Raw genomic sequence first — 20,784 nt, forward strand, 5'->3', positions numbered from 1 at the left:
GAAAATTTTGATAGTTTTGCATGTCTCTGATTTAGCTAAATCAGGTTAATATATCATGTAGTTTCCATACAAACGGCAAAGTCACGAGTTGTGAGTTTTCCCAATAACTTTGTTGCTTTCTAAGCTATTTAATGACTGCGTTAAATTTAATACAAATCGGATAAGTATATTATATAGCCGTCATATAAACGTACGATGCTCCAGCCTAAGACTGTAGGCCGTACTTACACAAACATTCGACTTTTCAGTTGAAACATCTTTGCACTTGGTCGGCTTTAGGTAAGACAAGAGTAACCAAACAAACCCGCAAGGGTATACAAACTGCGGCGCGGCAGAAGTCATCCACGGCCCTCCGGTTTTTCAGTTGACTTCGTTGAAATAATTTTCGTAACAACGATCACACTCGTTTGTATATTGCGAAGACGGAAGGTCCGTTTAGTCGCGCGGCTCGGTACGTCGTACAGTTCGCAACGAAATTAAGAGCAAAGTCAGAAATACAAAAATAAAGAGGCAATAGGCCAAAATTAACAATATAATCTTACGGGGGAAAAAAAAAACAACACCAAACAAAATAATAACAAAACGTGACAAGTATTTGTTAATCTCTCTCACCACCTCCCTCTGCTCCAAGTCAAACGGCACAGCAGACATCTCCCCCACCCTCGCGAAATTGGTATTTTTTAACCTTTGAAGTTGTTGTTGTTAAATTTTTTTTTTTTTACCATTATAAATTCATTTTCGCGTCGCGTTGATAAAATCGGGAAAGAGAGCGCAAAAGAAAAAAAGAAAAGATAAACGAAAAAACATGGTGCAACAACAATCCAAAAAGAAGAAAAATAAAAATAATTTTTTTTTGCAAATATGCAAGTGAGAGAATTTATTGTTTGTGTAAGTGTTATAGAGAATTTGCAATGAGCAAAAATAACAAAAAATACATATACATATATATATATATATAATTAATGAAGAAGGAAAAAAACAAAAAATAAAAGTTAGCAATACACACACACTCACACATACCAATAAAGAAAACCAAACCAAAAAAAAAACCCAAAACAACAACACGTTTCAGACGTAGTCTAAGTGTGTGTGTGTGTGTGCGCGCCTCTGTGAATGCGTGTGTGTGTGTGTGTGTGCAAACGCGCGCGCCAGTGTTGCCATATCTGTGTCAAAACACAGAGAGCGCGAGTGAGAGAGCAATAAAGAGCGAGCTCTAGCGCACATAAAAAAAATAAATGCATGCCGGCCACTCTCTCTCTCTCTCCCTCGCGCTCTTTGTCTCTTTTTTACAATGTTTTGAATTAAAAACCGTTATCAGAATTCTGTGTGTTTTTTATTTTACTCAGTTCTCTTTCTAATTCTTTCTCTCCATCCCTTGTCCACAAATAGCAATATGAACTGAGAAGTGTACAAAAGCAAAAAATATCTAAAAGACAAAAGGAATAACGTGAAAATATAAAAGTTTAAGAATTTCCAAAGCGAAAAGGAAAAACAACAAAAAAACGAAAACAAACTTATCAAGGAAAACCCCCCCTTCAGTTGGGGCAAAACAATTGGGGAGAAATCAACACTGACACAAAGGGGAAAAACAAAAATAAACAACATCATATTTACTACTACTACTGCTTCGACTTAGTATGTCCAGTAGCGCCGAAATGGATGTACTGATCACTAGTGTTATAGACGCCAATGGACAGGCGTTGCCTCTCCATGGCACCAGTATTGGCGCCCCATTGGGCCCACCCGTCAAACAGGAGCGTGCCGATGAGCCGGAAATTCGCGAATTGGCGGCCAAAATGAAAGAGCAGCAAAAGCAACAGGCAGCCCAACAGGCTAGCCGTCAGGCCATGCATTCGAATGGTGCTGCACCCGGTGGCGGTGCACCAGGGGGTGGGGGCAGTATGCAGCCACCCCTCACAAATGGCAATGGACAGGCCAACATTATGAGTTATCTCACACGTCATCAAAAGCTGCCAAATGGCAACACACAAGTCGTACCCGCCATGTCGGCATCAAATGGTCGTACATCGAGTGGAGCAAATGGTGTCATTGCCGATGATAAGAAGGGCAGCGGACCCTGCGATGAGGAATCAATCAAGGGACACTTCGGTTGGGCACAATTCGGCAAGGTTTTCATACCATATATATTCCGGCAATCGGAGAAATATTGCTCAGTTCGCATGATTGAGTTGAAGTTACTTGGAAAATATTTAAATTGCCTGCATCCGGATATCTATTCAAGTTGCACATGCGTTCGGAGCTATTATATTACGGATGCGGAGGCTCGTCTCTTCATTGAGATCAACCATAAGCATTGTGATGGTGAATTCGGTCGTGATATATTTACCCAAAAGGATTTGGTTGTCCGCCTAAGCGATGCCTCGAAATTCTATCAATTTCTCGATATCTGTTATCGCAAATTGGTGTCGGGCAGCAAGACACCATCGGAGAAATGCGGTTTTATACGCATCAATAAGGAATCTGTGGTACCCTATACCGTACGAAATAACCAGCAAGTTGTCCCGCTCTTCTATTTCGAAGGTGAAACAGAGAATCTAAAGACCAAAGCAGAACTTCTCAATGGCTGGGATTTGGCATATTTGAAGTTCTGTTGCAAAGTCCAAGGCATACGCAACGAACTCTTCTCCAGCGAGAATGTGGCTGTCATATCGTTAACCGATATCAAAAGTTATTTTCCCAACGGCACGGAATTCGAGGACTATTGGCCCAGTAAAGTTGTCGACTCGAATCTTCTGATTGGTAATCGAGCCAATGTCAATAACTCGGTCAATTGGACACGACAGCCATCGGCTCCGCCCCCGAAAGTAAGCAGTGGCAGTGGTGGCGGCGGCGGGAACTCTATTAGTGGCAATGGTGGTAACTCTACCGGCCCAACGGGCAATGTAGCCAATTCGAGTGGTGGTGCCAGTCAAAAGACACAACATTCGGTAACAGCTGCTTTAATGAAACAACGTGCCGCTGCTGCCGCCGCTGCCAGTGCTGCTGCCAATGGTGGCGTCTCGAATCCCAGCAGTTTTGGTCCCGCCGCAGCGGCAGCAGCCGTATTCAACTCACAGGCTGTGGCGGCTGCTGCATCAGCGGCGATGTTGCAACAATCGCAGGGCAACAATCGCATGATCACCCAGGCCACAGTTCAAGCCCTGGCCAATAGTGGCTGGATGTCGGGTGCACCAAATAATCTTCAGCTACATGCCCAAATGATGGTAAGTTAAGTCCTTTAGTTTATCCTTTTGCATATAAGTTGTTTACCAACACTGGAGAGGTAGATAAGAGTAGAAATAACAACAATAATCCACCCAGAAAATATTTGTTTCGGGCTAATTGATAGAGAATAGAGAGTTACATAGTCAATTCCCCAACACACAATCGTGACTTTCCCTACCTGACCTGACCTAACTAGCCACAATTGATGATCCATCATTTTTGTGTGCTTAGATTCGATTAATGAATGAACAGTAATCGTTAATGTTGTTCAATCCGCCGAACGTGCATAGAAAATATTGTAAATGCAATTAAATTAATGTTGTCTAACGGTGTTAATTGCAGCTGTTAAGAGTAAAAATTGAATATGTTAACAGATATCACAATACATTTGTTATCCAGTCACGTGCTCATCTCTAACGTATGTATTTACAATTTAGTGTGGTGTGTAGGCAGAGTGGGTGAAAGAGAATGAGAATGAGAGAGAGCGAGAGAGGGAGAGAGGGGTATAGCATATGTTTCCCATGCATTAACAGAATGTTAACTGTGGCTGGCTGTGTGTGTGTGTGTGTTTGTGATTTGTTTACTTTTTATTTTGCTATTTATTTATATAATTAATCCATTATAATATTATTATATTAGTTAAATTAGTGTGTAGATAAATAAGCAACGATTTAGTTGATATTCGCCTTGGAGATCATCAACTCGTTTCATAGAGCTCTCTCCTTGCCTAGACTAGTCCAACTTGAGTCTAAATCATGTGTCTGGAGAGCTAAGTAGTTACAACGACTAACGTTTGCCCTATCGTAGGTTACATTTAATATTTCCCGCCTTCCTTCCCTTCTTTCTATTACAATCCAGAATATTCAGAATAGTTGACTATCGCAAATAACTTTATTTCGATTTTTATTTTAAGATCATTCATTTGACTTTTCTCTAACTTGTCAATTTCGCTTCTTACTTCTTGGCCACCTTTCGTGAAGAAGGTTGTAGAAATGGCAATTGCTAGAAGCTTTGACCAAGAAGCTTTGATCCAACAACCAACTAGATAAAAGGCCTCAATTTTAATTCCATATCGAGTACATTTTTGGCTTTTATACTTTGTTCTTATATTATTGATTTTAAATTTTAATGAAATTTATGTTCAACAGATGCCCAAACTTTTGATACAATAAATGATTTCATTTTTGGAATTGACATAGAATTTCATAAGGGGCCAAGAACCAACAATTGTGTTGGCCAATGTAATTAGACGGACGTTAAATGAACGTTGTTGACCCACTTTGACCCATTGTCTCTGATATGTGTGCGTGTTTGTGGTTTGTTTTGTTGTTTTAACGCCCCGAAAAGCCAAACTCATTGGCACCGCAAATCCGCTACTGGTGGTAATAGTTAATGTATTGCTAAGCAGATATGTTTTTTTTTTTCTTCACGGTTTGGCAACAGCAGCAGCAGCAGCAGCAAGAGAAACTAGGTCATTCATGCATACATAGATACACAGATAGAGATAGTCAATGCTGTTGCTCTCTCTCTCTCTCGCTCGCTCGCTCTAGCTCTACATCTTCTCCTTCTTGGCTCTCCTTCTCTCTTTCTCTTTATATATACATATCTGTCCATTTTGTCTATCTCTTTTTGTCTTGCTATCTGTTATGGCTATTACACATACATACATAGATGCAAAATGTTTGCGGCAACGGCAACCTGTTGTTGCTGTTGTCGGTTGTACCCGTTTGTTCATATTGTATATATATATATATATATATATATATATATGTATATGTATATATATTTTAGTGTTTTCTAAACCGCTTTTTCTTTTTTACTTCTTTTCTTTTTTCCTCCTCCTTCTTGTTCTTCATCTACCTACAGTGGCTCACAGCTTATTTCAACCAGCACCCTGAAAAAAGTTTGTCTTCCTATAAAATCTAAACTAAAAGCGATATAGAAAAAATTTAAATGCAAGTAGTTAATGTAATGTTTCAAAATAAAAAATATGAATTCATTTATTTTTTTAAATGTATTTATTACGTTTTTAGAACTTAAAAACTAAAAAATCAACCAAAAAGAATGCCACAGCTTATTTCAACCACATACTTTGGCAGCTGAGCAATGATACGTTATTTTACTTTGCAACGGTAGTTTGTTTTTCTACGCTTTAGTCGCTCTATTCTTAGAATTTTAGAATATATTTCTAATGAATTTTGAGAGTAGATCTTGCACAAAAATTCATTACGCAAAATGGGACCACGCACAACCATCGAGCAGCGAGAGCTTGTCCTCAGCCACTATAAATCTGGTCATTCCCGCAGGAAAATTGGGGAGATGGTTGGACTTAGTGATTCCACAGTCCAAAGCATCATTTACCGATTTGTTCGCGAAAATAGAACCCATGACAAGGGTAGAAGTGCTCCCAACAAAATTTTTAATTCATCAGACGAGCGCTATATTGTTCGCAAAATCAAGGCAAACCCAAGATTATCGGCTCCAAAAGTGGCCAATGAAGTTGAGGAAGAGCTGGGCAAGTCATGCCACCCAGAAACGATTCGCCGGGTGCTTCGGGAGCATGACTTCAATGGCAGAGTAGCGCGCAAGAAACCATTTATAAGTGACAAAAATAGGAAGTGTCGCCTGAAGTTTGCCCAGGACAATTTGCACAAGGACAATGCCTATTGGAATACAGTGTTATTCTGTGATGAGTCGAAATTTAATATTTTCGGATCAGATGGAGCTTCTTATGTGTGGCGTAAGCCCAATACTGAACTGCAAGCTAAAAATTTAAAGGCCACAGTAAAGCATGGCGGTGGCAGCGTTATGGTATGGGCCTGTATGTCGGCAGCCGGCGTCGGAAACCTCCAATTTATTGAAACAACTATGGATAAAACTGCTTATCTCGAGATATTGAAGGCCAATTTGCTTCAAAGCGCAGAAAAACTTGGTATTGCGGACGTCTTTAGGTTCTACCAAGATAATGACCCGAAGCATAAGGCGGGCATTGTGCAGACGTGGCTCATCTGGAACTGACCTCATGTTGTCCATCCACCAGCCCAGTCACCAGACATGAATGTCATTGAAAATTTGTGGGCCATTTTGGATACAAACATCCGAAAAAGGAAAATTTCGAATAAATCGGACCTTAAAACGGCATTAACCGAGGAATGGGAGAAGATAACGCCACAAGTGACCCAAAAGTTGGTCGAATCGATGCCAAAAAGGCTCAAAATGGTAGTTGACCAAAAAGGTGGTCACACCAAATATTAATATTTAAAAATTTTTTCATATATTAGTTTAAATAGTGTAATTTTCTAGCTGGTTGAAATAAGCTGTGACCTTCTTTTTGGTTGATTTTTTAGTTTTTAAGTTCTAAAAATGTTATAAATACATTTAAAAAATAAATGAATTCATATTTTTTATTTTGAAACATTACATTAACTACTTGCATTTAAATTTTTTTGATATCGCTTTTAGTTTAGATTTTATAGGAAGACAAACTTTTTTCAGGGTGCTGGTTGAAATAAGCTGTGAGCCACTGTATGTACATATTCTACTTCTTCTATTTATACCCTAGCAGAGGGCACAGTTAGAAGTTTGCAACTCACGTCAAAAGTAATGTATCGATTGGGGGTTGGAGTGGGAGGGGCTAGCATCATCTGCGACTCCAATCCTTATTTCTTTTCTCTTTTATATATATGTATTTATATTCAAATCAGATTAAACTTTTATATATCACAGATTTAGTTTCACAAGTAATTTGTTCATAAGAAAAGGGATTATTTTCGCTAGAGAGGAGATTCTTTATGATATGTTTTGTTTAATATCGATAAGTATATCGATTAATACAATGAGGAATTCTTTACCCCAAAGAAGTGAAATTTCTCCCATCAAAATCGAGTTTTTTTTTTTTTAGAGATATTTTCCTTTCAAACAGAGATTTTCCCTGCCGAAATCCCAATTTGCCCCTTCGAAGTGCCCGATTATTAGCTAGATTTGCCATGAATACGGATTTGCCATATGTACGGTATATAAATTCATTGAATGCTAACGAAATTTCCAAAGGGTTTGCAATTATTCTTATTGTTAAATTTTGTTTTTTTTAAGAAGTTTTTTACACCACACAAATTCTTTATTACATTATAAATACTGTTATTTAATTGAACATGCTAAAAACAAATTATCCATGTACAGTGAAACCTCAATAAAACGAATTTTACTATGACAAAAAACTCAATATAATGAATTTGGGGTACACACACAAGTATCAATAGCGAATCAAAAGATATAATAAAGTCTTTTGTAATATTATCAGTTCGAATGTTATATTAAGGTTCCACTGTATGCTCGAAAGTTTTTTTGGTGGTTGTGCTGTATAGAACTTACTTTCTAGGTTTGTTGTTGCAACCTTTTATTGACCCCCATAACCAGCTATGAGATTGACTTTAACCCATTTTTTCTCTCACTCTCTCTCTCTCTCTTCCCCCCCTCTTAGGTACAACAGAGCCATGCGAATGCAGCCGCTGCCGGCAATCGAATGGGCAGCTATCGTGAGCACATGAACAACCTGATGATGAGCAATAGCAATCGGCAAGGTTACTCCGCCTACAACAATCCTGCGATCTCAATGTCCTCCGTGAACAGCCACGGCGGTGGGGGCGGTGGCAATGCGCCGCCTCCATTGGTCCGTTCGGCAGCTGGACAAAATGCCAGTCACATGTAAGTGCCAATCATATGTCTATCCATATTTTGTTGTTTGTTTCTTTGCAATTCCCAAAACAAAAAAAAAAAAAAAAGAAAGAAATTTCTGAACTTTTATCATTCATTTTTTTTTTGTTGTTCTTATAAATTATCAATATTTTTTGATCTATTTTTTTTTCTATTTGCTGCAACAAATGAAAGCTATTTGATTTTGCTTCTATCATCTTTATATGCATACATGTATTATATATGTATGTATGTATGTGTATACACATATCTATATATGATTTATTTATACCAATCTACATATATATATATATATATATATATATATACATACAATATTTAATTATAATGCGCAGAAATTGTGTTTTTCAAATTTTGTTGTAATTCGTTTTTTTTTTTTGTTTTAATTACATATATATACTATATATAGTATATATCTACATATATATAAAAGTATATATAATCTGTTATTTGAATTTTCTGCCATTAGGGATATGTGAACAAAAAGTATTTTATTTAAACAAAATAATATGATATATATAATTTTTTTTTAATGCTCCTTTTTTTACTTATGCACCAAAATTATTATATATATATGTATATGTATGTATACATACATATTTGTTTAGTTTCTTTTTTTTATAATTTTTTAATTGAATCTTATTTTTGTTAGTTTTTTTTTGTATCAAAAAATGATAAATAATAATATAATAAAACAAATTCAATCTCGATATCGGCGTTTGTGCACGCATTTTATTTCATTTGTTTATAGTATATAAAATTATGATAAATTTCACTTCCGACCTCACCCACCTCCCCCCCCCAAAAAAAAAGAAAATGAAAATGTTTTCCAATTTTTTCTCTCTTATTGTTGTTGTAGTCGTTAAAAAAAGACCAAGCAATTTTTTTTTTGCCATACACACAAACATTTACACTACAAATATATATATGTATGTAAATATATTTTTTTTTATATAGGGCGTCCCCCCACTAACCCCACCCTTCGTGGCAAATAATATATACACCCGATATTCGCCCCGCCCGTCTCCCTACAAAATGAGCAAACAATTTACTAACAAAATTCATTTAATTTCTTTGGTTTTTAATTTTCTATATCTTTGATATCAATTATCTAGCCAAGTTCAGTCCAAATTGCTCAGTTAAAATATATCGTAATTTTATATAAGATAGGCATTTAGATTAACCTAAACAGTTAGGAAATAATCTATTGGAATCTATTAATATTCATTCATAGGTTGTATTAAATAATTTGTACTACTTTTGTAGCCAATTGTTTAGGAAGATTTTTTGGCAATATCGTTTAAGATTTTGGAAGATTGTTCCAAAAATTAGCTTGACAAAAGATAAGAGAAGGCTCGAAAATGATTCGTCCCGAGAATTTTAAACGTTTTCACGTTTCTTTCTTTATCAAAAGTTGGGTATGCCATGATCGATCACTCGTCTCCTATTACTTCCCAGTTGTGTCTTTAGGTGGCAATCTATTTATCTATAATTATTCATCAGATATCATTTGAAATTGAAAAATGTTTGCATAGAGATAAATATGACACAATATTAGTGTTAAATAAACGACAAGAATTCTCAACACGTGCCTATCGGCGGGATGTATATCGAAACTTGCGATAAAGTCTTTGTTGAGAAATCAATAAAAATTCTATGTTAAACGATTTATTAAATCTATTTTGAAAAGATTAATAAATTCAATGTGAAATTTTTGCTATATTTTTGTTGATCGATCGACCAATTCGGTGTTAGAAGATCGATAAATTCTATATTAATCGATCGTTGACTTCTATGTTAAAGGATCGATATATCTATTTGTTAAAAGATCGATAAATTTATACGAGTATATTGATAATATCACATAGTTTTGGCAATCTCTTTTAAGATCTTTTAAGATATTGGAGGATCGTAAAAAGTTTCCGACTAAAGAAATTTGAAAAATTCATAGCAAAATGTTTTAGTTTAGAAAATTTAATTAGTTTGATAAATATGTGTAATTAGAAATTGGACAACTAACAGTTTAGCTCTGATCGAAATGATTAAAAATATATATAATTATTATAATAGAATTAGTTTTGTTTTTCACTAACAACATTACACGCGACTTGGTAAATATTTAATTTAATTAATTGAATTTTAATTGTTGTATTTTAGTTAATTGCATGCTCTCTGGACTCTTATCCTCTCTCTGTCTCTCTCTCTGTCTCACACACACGCACACACAGACACACACACACGTTCTCTTTCTCTATCTTTTGCTCACCCTCTAGTCTTTGTCTCTTTCTCTTTACATGTATATCTCTCTCTCACTCTCTCTCTCCCTTTTTCTTTGTCTGTGTAGAATATTTTGAATGTTTTTGAACTTATATACATATATATTTTTTTTGTTTTTTTTTTTTTGCTTTTTGTTTTACATACAAATTACATATTAAAAAGATGAAAAAAAAAACACTTACAACATATTTTGAAAAACATAAAAATCGCAAAAGAAAATTATGATTTTTCCCTATTTGGAACTTCTAATCCACACTCTTTACCCTCTCTCCCCCCCTATCCACATGTGAACTCGTTTTTTTTTTTGTTTATATATATATATTTACAACTTACATATATATTTGTTTATCATATATGCATATACACATATATGGGATATATATATCTATATATATAGCTGAGTAACTGACAACCACCAAAAAAAAAAAAAAAAAAAACCCCTTAAAAAGAGTAATTATTGAAGCGACGCCACGCCTATCACCTGCCAACCAATCCACCCCAACCACCCAAAGACCATCGTTACCACCCCCCTGTTACCCCCTTCTACTACCACACCCTCCTTGGCTCACTCTCTCTTGCTCCCTTTGCCGTCTCTCTCATTCTCGCTCTCTGTTAAAACCAAAAAAAACAAAAAAAAAAATTGGTTTTTGGCCTACAATTTGTGCCACAATTTCATTTCCTACAATCGCCAACGCCAACAACAACAACAACAACATCTATTAAAACTTTTGACACACACACACACACAGACACACACATACACACACACAGTGAGTGAGAGCTATATCCTAGATACATTATAAATATATATATATATATATATATATATATATATATATATATATAGAAGAGAAAATTGAAAGAAAAAAAATGCGTGTACAACAAACAGAAATCGAATTACTATATAGACACAGCTATCTGAGATGATAATGATTAATGATGATGATAATGATGATGATAATGATGATCATGAAGTAAAGGATAGAAATTTTTGTGTAGATGATTTTTGTTTTTCCTTTTTTTTTCCTGTTTTTTTTTTTTATTTTCTTTTTGGCTATTTTTTGTGTTTTTTCCATTTTTTGTATTCCGCGAGAGCCAAAATTTCGCAAAAAGTAAGCAGAGAGTAATAATAACAAAATACAAACGAAAAACGAAAACAAAATTTGAAAAACACTTTTTTTTGTTTATTATTTGGTTTTTTTGTTTTGTAAAAAATAGAGAAAAAAAAAGGAGAAAAAAAATGGAGAAAAAAAAGTTCAAAGCGTCTCTTCTCTCAATGCAATTCCTGTATATATATGTATAATGTTTCTAGGTCAAATGTCGAGCAATCACTGGTGCAACAACAACAACAACAACAACAGCAACAGACACAACAACAACAACTACCGCAACAACAACAAAGAACTTATAACCCAGCACACTCAACCAATTCCTCCCCACACCACAACAACAACAATAATAATCATCAACACCACCAACAACAACAACAACAGCAACATCATCACCATACACGTCCCAACAACAACAACAACAACAACAGCAGCAGCAACAACAATGCGAAAAGTAACAACTCTAAAAGCAACAACAACAACAATTCACAAGCCGCCGCAGCAGCAGCAGCAGCAGCCGCTGCAGCTGCAGTCAATATGCATGCTCTATTAGGTGGGAGCAATCCTTTCAATTATAATTTACCCTCAACCCGTGCCGATTATACAAATTTGGCTCTATGGAATCAATTGACACCCGCCCAACGTTTGCTTTTCACACAGCAAATGAAAAGCGCTAGCGGTGGTGGCGGCGGTGGCAGCGGGGGAAGCGGAGGAGGAGGAGGAGGAGGAGGAGGTGGCAACAGCAATAATGCCAACAACAATACTTTAAATCCTGCCAGCAATAATATAAACAATTGTGATTCAAAATCAAATCAAATGGGCAATTTTCCAGCACTACCCTCACTGCCATTGGATACGGATTTGATAACCATGTTGGATTATAATAATCCCAATAAAACAAAAAACTTGGCCAAAAATGTCTCAAACACTGGAGCAACTAGTGGGAGTGGGAGTGGGAGTGGAAGTGGGAGTGGCACTTTTACTAAACCAAATGTGCCACCTTTAATACCAGATGAGGCAACTGTGGCAGCTGCTGCCGCTGCAGTTGCCGCTCAACAACAAATGTCAAAAACCATGAAGAATAGCAACAAAGCGGCAGGAGCAGCAGGAGGAGGAGGCGGTGGTGGCACAACAATACCGTTAAATTCCACACAAGCTTTGGAGGATTTTGAAAAGAAATTCAATATGACCGATGAGATGAGAGCTGTGATACAAAAAGTTTTAGCCAATCCCGATCTATCGACATTTATACAAACGAATAATAATAATTCACACCACCACCAACAACAACAACAACAACAACAACATCATCATCATCATCAGCATTTGGCATCTTCCTATATATCACCGCCAATGTCGCCAGCAATTGGTGGTGCACCTGGAGGTGGTGGTGGTGCAACGACACTTTCATTGGCCTCCAATCCAAATGTAACCATAACTCCACAATTGCCTCCTGGACATTTTCTGCATTCACCCTCCAGTTCGTGTTCCAGTTCAAGTGCCTCAAATACAGCTGCCTCGCCCTTGGGCAGCAGTACTAGTAATAGTAATAGTAATCATAATAATAATCTTAATAATAATCACAATGGTGGCAATGGTTTTGGTGGTAGCGGCGGCGGTGGCGGTGGCGGCGGTGGTGGTGTTGGCGGCGGTGGTTCAAGGCAAAAGAGTGTAATCTGCTCAACCAAGGCCAATAATTTGCCATTGGCCATACTCTCACTGGCCAATAGTGGCGGCAATAGTGGTCGAAATTCCTCTAGCTCCTCCTCTTCTCATCATCATCATCATCATCATAATCATCATAATCATCATCATCTTCATAATAATTTACACAATCAAAAGTCATCATCCAACTCCAATTCCAATACCAATACCAATTCCAATTCCTCCTCATTTGTTGGTGGTCGTCAGTCGCTTGGTCATCATCAATTTGTTGATGGTCTAACACCCACTGATGTAATTGATTTATCGTCATCCCGAAGGTCCTTGGCGGCATCGGCGGCATATTTGCAGCAACATCAGCAGGCAGCTGCCGCCCAACAGCAACAGCAGCAGCAACAACAGGCCGCAGTAGTTGCCGCCCAGCAGCAACTCCGAGCGGCCGCAGTCCATCATGCCCAACAGAATGGACGCAGTGGCGGCGGCACAAGTAGTTCTGGCGGTGGCGGCGGCGGTTCCAGCTCTGGCGGCGGCGGCGGCGGCGGCGGTGGTGGTGGTTCTGGCTCTGGCAGTGGAGCGTCCAGTGGTTCATCATCGGCGGCGGCAGCGGCGGCCAACAGTGCGTCTATGCATTTACAGCGACATGCCGCATTGGCCCATGCAGCCGCTGCCAATGCAGCGGAAAGTGCGCAACGCTTGTGCGTCATACCGGAAATACCCAGCAACAATATGACCCTGCATCCGTATAAGGTGCAGAAAGTGTGCGTGGATAAGCATCTGGTGCCCTGCATTAATATGAAAGCCTACAACGATTCCGAGCAACTGATGACACTCACGGAATTCCAAAAGAATTTCTTTCCCACAGTGCCCCTGGATCATTGTAAGCGACTGATTGAGGCTTTAGGAGTGGAGCTCTATAAAGCGAATCGGTGAGTATTGAAAACAAACAAAACGAAACTTTATTCATTTCTAATCTTTGTCTCTCTCTCTCTCTCTCTTGATTAGGCGACAAGTTCAGATCTTAATGGACTATGATCGTTCGTATAATGAGAATATGCCGTTAGTTCAAGTGCGTGATATTATCAAATATATGACGCAATTAACATTCATGACACGCCATCCGGAGCAGCCGCCGGCAAAACGTACACGCACGAGCTAGGAATTAAGCTGGGGAGCACAACATTTGCCACCAACAACAATAACAACAACACCACTAACAGCAACACCAACACAAGCAACAACAACAACACAATTAACTACATTAAACACTACAGGAACAGGATTAGGTATAGGAATAGGAATAGGAAGACAAGAAAGTTTAGCAGCAGCTGCAGCAACATCACCATCAACAACATTATCATCAGCAACAGCAGCAACAGCAGCAGCAGCAGCAGCATCAGCAATTGCAGCAGGAGGTTTGCCATCAAGAAGAAGAGCCTTTACACCGCCAACAGATATGCTATCCAGGCATCATCGTATGCATTTGGCACCACCGTCAATAAGCACAGCGCAGCAACAGCAACAGCAGGAACAGCAACGTCAGCAATTATTGTTTCAGCGACAGCAACATCAACAACAGCAACAGCAGCAGGAACAGCAAGAACAGCAAGAACAGCAACAACAACAACAACAACAACAACAGCAACACTATCAACAGCAAACACACAGCAACACTTATGAAATGTTGTACTCCCAACACCCGCACCATCAACAACAACAGCAACAACAACTGCTGCTATCAGGAGCAGGAGCCAGCGCCAGCAACAACTCGTCGTCGGCCACACGCCAACAACAAGAGCAACAACGTCTACTTAAAAAACGTCAACATGCTGAACAAAATTCGGCCAGCAGCAAAAGCCAAAGCAGCAGCAGCAGCAGCAGCAAATCAGCAGCCCAACAAATGGCCGAGGCAGAACATGCCTATTTGTCGACCATGTACGGCAAGGCAGCAGCAAATATGCTAAGTCCGCCATTAAGTGCACCACATGCTCCGCCACCAGTTGCTGGGGCCAACAAGGATAAACGCCAGCAGCAGCAGCAGCAGCAGCAGCAACAATTGCCAATTGCCGGCAGCAGCAATCCGTTTGATTGGAATCTGGCCGCTGCCGCACAAGAGCAACATCAACGCCAAAGAAGAGCAGCAGCAGCAGCAGCAGCAGCAGCTCAATTGCCACCGCCACCTGCGGCCGCCCCATCATCAGCTGCGGCCGAGCGTCGTATGGTCATGCAGCGTAGGCATAGCATATGCGCTGCCGGCCTATCGCCAGCCTCATCGACCCATTCCTCGTTGGCCGCCTCGTCGCCAACATCGGCAGCTGCCGCCTTGGCCGCTGCCTCCTACTATGGCAGTGCGGCAGCAGCAGCGGCCGCATTTACAGCTCCATATCATCATCATCATTCGCATCATGCGGCCGCAGCCCATCATCATGCCGCGGCAGCGGCAGCAGCGGCGGCGGCGGCAGCTGCGGCGGCTGCCCATCATTCGCATGGCCAGCCATCGCCAACAATATATCCACCAACGCCGCCCCCGTCGGCTCCATGGGTGCATCCCTGGTATGCGGGTGATGCATTCTGAGATCGGGCCCCAAACAGTGGCGGACGACCGTATCGGTAGTAGTAGGGGGAGTGGCTGGACCGGCGGTGAGGGGGGCGGTAGTAGCCAGGCCAAAAACACACACACAACAACCACACACATGTAAATTGTTATTGTAATGATAGGAGTAACTAACTAACTAACTATTTATTATTAAATCATCCCACACACACACACACACATAAAACAAGAATGAATGAATAACAAAAGAGAAAACACACAAATACCAATACATAAGCAAGTATACATATATGTATATTATATTATATTTATATGTATATATATATATATGTGCGTATGGATGGATATATACATATATATTTATTATTACAATTAATATTATGTTTTTTTTTTTGTCTAGCTTTTAAGTAGGTTAACTAAAACAATTTTCTGGGCATTATATGCCAACAAACCTATTATCTATAGAGAGACAGACCCCGTCATTTCTGCCTTCCCCCCCCCTCAAACTCAAACTCAAACTCCAACCACAAACCCAACCCCCAACCCAACCCCCTGACCCATTGACTAGAAGATATATATACAGAAAGTGTGCGTGCAAGAGAGAGAGAGAGAGGGAAAGAGAGAATCTTTAAAGATATATATTGTAATTTGTATAAAAATTGTTATTATCAGCCGATATTTAGGCTATCTATTCGAATATATATCGAATATATTCGAACTGAAACGAAAGAATAGATCTGATGAAAAGAGTTGTCAAGTGAATGAGAGAGGAGAGATCTACGTACTCTCACCTCTCTCTCTCTCTCTTTGACTTGTCGCTCCCTCTTTCTCTTCATATCCATATGCGAGGATATGAGTACAGAAGAAGAAGAAGTCATCTGAGCTGCTGTTTTCTAGATAATTCTCCAAATTGATTTTAATTCCTTTTATTCTTTTTTACGAGAACTCAAAGAACTGATTACATTACAAAAAAACAAAACAAAAAAACCCAAAAGAGTAAAGAGAAAAATAACAATAATTTCCTAAAAAAAAAAAAAACAACAACAAAACATTCATTCATTCATTCAAGGAGAAGAAGTAAAAGGGTTGTGGGGGGGGGGAGTGATTGGTCATCAGAGTTTTGTAATCAAATCATTCTCATCGTTATTCGACTGCGCATAGTTCTTAATGAAGAGAAAAACCTTTGGTTGGGTTTTTAATTTTCTAAAAAAAACAAAAACAAAAAAAAGTATAAATTCTGCAAATGATAAATATATATTTGCATATATAAAACTAAGTATATAAAAGAAAATATGTAACATAAATTATACAAGTGTAAAAGTCAATAATTCGTAAACAAAAAACAAAACAAAAAAACACAACTAAGCAAGAAATTAAATTTCTTGTACATAAAAAAAAGAATATGCAAGAAAATTAGCGAACCAAAAAAACAAAACACAACAAACAACAAAAAAAAACATGACAAACAAATATAAAATCCCAAAAAGAAAAGCAAAAGTAAATATAAATTTTTATTTCTCTATCGAAATTCCAATTAAGAAGAAGAAGATGCCCCGGGCTCTATCTTTCTCGCCCTCCCTCTCTCACTCTCGCTCTCACTCATTCTCACTCGCCTAAACGGAATGTGTATAAAAACTTGAAATAATTTTCCAAATCCTGCAAAACAAAAAGAAACAAACTATGTTTAAAACATACAAAAAAAAAAACAAAAAAAAAACAACAAGAAAACAAGTTTATAATAATTAATTATAAAATAAAAAACATAAAAAGAAAAAACACAAATAGCTTATGGTATATAAAAAATAAATGTATGTAAGAAACGGAAGAATCAAATATGTATGTATGTATGTATAAAATACTTGAAAAATATCCGTTTTATGGATTTGATTTTTGTTTATTATTATTATTATTTAATTTTTTTCTTTTTTTTTTGGCAACGAACAAGCAACAAATTCTAAATATATATATATATATATATATATACGTATATATATGTATATATGTGTAATATTCTAAAATATGTTAAACTGTTTTTCATTTCTTTATTATTTTGATTTACATTCTTTTTTTTCAATATTCCATTTTTCTTTTTTTTTTTTTATTTTTTTATTTTGACTTAAAACTAAAATACGCTAATTATATGGAGTAACTGTTAGTTCAAAACAGAGCAGATCAGAAGCCGTTAAAGTATTTATGTTCTTACAACTTGTGTGCTTTTTTTTTTTATTATTATTATTATTTAAATTTACCCAATTTTTCTTTTGTACAAACAAAAAAAAAACAAAGAATAAAAAAGAAACAAAACAAAAGCAGCAAAAATCAAGAAAACCAATTGAAGCAAATTAATTAAAATGAGGCAAAAAAATAAAACACAAAACAAAATAAACTTAAGAAGAAATGTTACAAAATTTCAACAAAAAAATCTATGAATTTGTTTATTTTTTTAGGCGGGCTGCTTTATCCTGGGGGCACGACAATTGGAATTATTACTAGGTGTACCTTGGTTCTACCTTAAAATGACGCCTCATTGGAAAAGCTGTTAACGGATTGCATTTACTTGAGTTCAGTCATGATGATCTCGGAATAAACTTGGCCAAAAATCCAACACGGTGGAAGAATGAAGGAGTTATATGACCAACTAATGGAAAATAAAATAGTATATTAGTGTAACTGAATAAAGACTTTTTTTTTCTAATAATAATAAAATTTGTTTCTGGCTTTGTGTTTATTAATGAATTTGACAATCAAGTGGCAAAAGTAACGTATTTTTTCAGTTCATGTGCAACAGTGTGGCCACAATGCACATTTGTTTGCTTATCGATATACAATTTCAGCTATCGATAATTTAGCCACTGAAGCTTTTTCAAATTTCAAAAGATGGAAAGCTGTTAACGGCTATGAAACGATGTGTGTGTGTAATGTAAATAATCTTTTACATGTAGATAACAACAAAACTCACATAGCATAGTATACATAGCGGTAAAAAGCTTTTATTTAAAACTTAAATTAAATTTCCAGCTATCTGATTTATAGGTACATCATATTTTCATTCGAAGAATCAGTTTTTTTGTAAGTAAGTTAAGTAAGTTTTCCAATATCATAAAAGCTAGAGCAATATGCATTTCCAGCCAAAAAGGTTTTATATGAAACAAAAAAGGTTACCAAATAACAACCATAATACATTTTGTTTAATTAGCATAGAATTTTAAGTTTCTAAAATATGCTTTATAAGTTTTATCTTGGATTTAATATAATCTTTAATAGTTTTTAATATAAATCAAATTATTTATCTAGGATTTAATATAATCTTTAATAGTTTTTAATATAAATGAAATTATGTATTTATTTATTTATAATGTAATTGGGCAGTGATTGTAAATTACAGTCAATCTTCTTACTAGCTATAGTTACTAGTCCTTGAGTTATAAATGAAATTTGATATACATGTTTTTATAGAGGGTACAATTAATATTAATATCGGAACATCAATTGCGAAAGATATAGCTGGTATAAAGATTGGCGTTTACCATCTTGTCAATGCTTTCACCACGCTTTCTCTAGATAGTCTTATACATAGATGGGTTAAATAGAGATTATAAATTTATATTTCCGAACTTTTATTGAAATACTTTGGTACTCCTTTGCATTTTATGTCATTCAAATTCGAATTTATAGGGCATTGAAATTTGTCAACGTTAAAGATAAACCAAAGTTAAACGTTTTTAAGAATTTTTCCGAGTCAATCATTTGAGTGACTCTAAAATCCATTTCAAGCTAAACATTTATGAATCCCCTCTATACTGCTTAAGTCACGTTTGTCACACTAATCGAGTAGTGTGACCAAGCATTATCAAAACGCAAATAAAATTCGCTTGACAGGAAACTAGGAGGCCGAAATAAAACAGCAAATGGCGAGTCACGTTACAGTTGGCAAATGGCAAGTCACACCATCTTATCCCCTCGTAGTAGATCTGGATAGTGATATAGATTCCCAGACGGAAGATGAGGAAATCAGCGACAATTCCATCGATGCAAGGTCATGTCAGGGTCACTTTGGATATGCGGAAGTTGGCATTATGTCCATACCATATATATTCCGGCAATCGGAGAAATATTGCTCGGTTCGCATATTTGAATCAAAAGTGTTGTCATTCTTCTTCAATTGCCTGCATCAGAATATCTGCTTGACTGGCCCTATTGTGACCAGTTGGAGTCTCACGAAGGCGGAGGCACGTCTCTTCAACGAGATCAATGTGGAGCATTGCAATGGGGAATATGGTAATGACTTATTCACCCAAGAGGATTTAATTGTACATATAAGCGATGCCATAGCTTTCTATCAGTATCTGAACAATTCCTATAATTTGTTGCGCACGTCAAGGGCAACCGAAAAATGCGGATTTGTAGAACTTAATTTGGAGTCTGTTGTGCCCTACGTATGGCGGAATAAAACGCGAGTTGTCCCATTATTCTACTTCGAAGGCAAAGTGGATCTGAAGTGCCATGCGGATCGTTTAGTTGGCTGGGATTTGGCCTATATGAAATGCTGTTGCATAATCCAGGGTATACGGGAATGTTTCTTTTCGGGTGATTTGCTTGTCTTGCCACTGGACATCGTCATGAGCCTTTTTCCCGAAGGCACACAAATCAAGCCGTTTTCGTTGAACCAAGTAGAGCGCTTTCTTCTACGAATGCCAACGTGTGAAGAAGAATCCATAACCGAATATCTGCCATTTGTGTGGCACGCTCAGGTCGATGACGAAATTGACGGAGAACCGATCTGAGCCATCTGTTTGATCCATCGCGATTGTCAACCAATTGATTTGTAAATAAAATAATTATAATAAAAGCTAAGCTCGAAGAGCCTAAACTAAATTGTCTCACAATCAGTTACTTGGAATATACTAAACGCCTGAGTGAGTGAACAACTGAGTAAGTGAGCCGTTGAATATGTGAGTAATCTTATTCATCTAAATGATTTGTTTAACGAATCAGTCTCTTAAATGTTAGTTTTTTCTTTGATTTACTTAAAATTTGTACTCAATATTCTTGCATGGTTAACTATTCGAAGAGATCATCTCGTGAACAACTGAGAAAGTGAACTAATTCTTCCAATGGAGCAGTTAAATTCAACGTAAATCAGTCTTTTAAATTGCTTTACTTTTGCTTCGATTGAATTTGATCAATTTTTACTCAATATTCTTAAATAGTAGACGAATGATTTCAAAAATTTGTTGTGGTCTTTTT

At 37.1% G+C, this 20,784-nt stretch overlaps 3 protein-coding genes across 5 annotated transcripts; all 3 read left to right on the plus strand.

Annotated features, from left to right (window-relative positions):
* Window positions 1-405: 405 nt before the first annotated feature.
* On the plus strand, window positions 406-18,273 carry LOC6649247 (uncharacterized transmembrane protein DDB_G0289901). Of its 3 annotated transcripts, none has more exons than XM_047011415.1 (5): window positions 406-888; window positions 1,390-3,224; window positions 7,706-7,929; window positions 11,528-13,912; window positions 13,989-14,592. In XM_047011415.1, exons 2-5 carry the CDS (start codon window positions 1,638-1,640, stop codon window positions 14,140-14,142), a joined length of 4,350 nt encoding a protein of 1,449 aa, XP_046867371.1. In that variant the 5' UTR covers window positions 406-888; window positions 1,390-1,637; the 3' UTR covers window positions 14,143-14,592. The 3 variants fall into 3 exon arrangements, with proteins under 3 accessions (XP_046867371.1, XP_023034737.1, XP_023034738.1); XM_023178969.2 differs by having other exon boundaries at window positions 13,307-13,912; XM_023178970.2 differs by lacking the exons at window positions 11,528-13,912; window positions 13,989-14,592 and adding an exon at window positions 17,985-18,273.
* On the plus strand, window positions 14,608-15,842 carry LOC111519268 (ecdysone-induced protein 74EF-like). The gene has a single exon (XM_023178972.2). The coding sequence runs from the start codon at window positions 14,665-14,667 to the stop codon at window positions 15,556-15,558; it is 894 nt and encodes a 297-aa protein (XP_023034740.1). The 5' UTR covers window positions 14,608-14,664; the 3' UTR covers window positions 15,559-15,842.
* Window positions 18,274-19,445: 1,172 nt separating the features above from the next.
* Window positions 19,446-20,321, plus strand: LOC6649249. The gene has a single exon (XM_002071199.1). It carries the CDS (start codon window positions 19,446-19,448, stop codon window positions 20,319-20,321), a length of 876 nt encoding a protein of 291 aa, XP_002071235.1.
* The last annotated feature ends 463 nt before the right edge of the window (window positions 20,322-20,784 follow it).

The sequence above is a fragment of the Drosophila willistoni genome (genome assembly GCF_018902025.1).
Source record: "Drosophila willistoni isolate 14030-0811.24 chromosome XL unlocalized genomic scaffold, UCI_dwil_1.1 Seg141, whole genome shotgun sequence".
Lineage (NCBI taxonomy): Eukaryota > Metazoa > Arthropoda > Insecta > Diptera > Drosophilidae > Drosophila > Drosophila willistoni.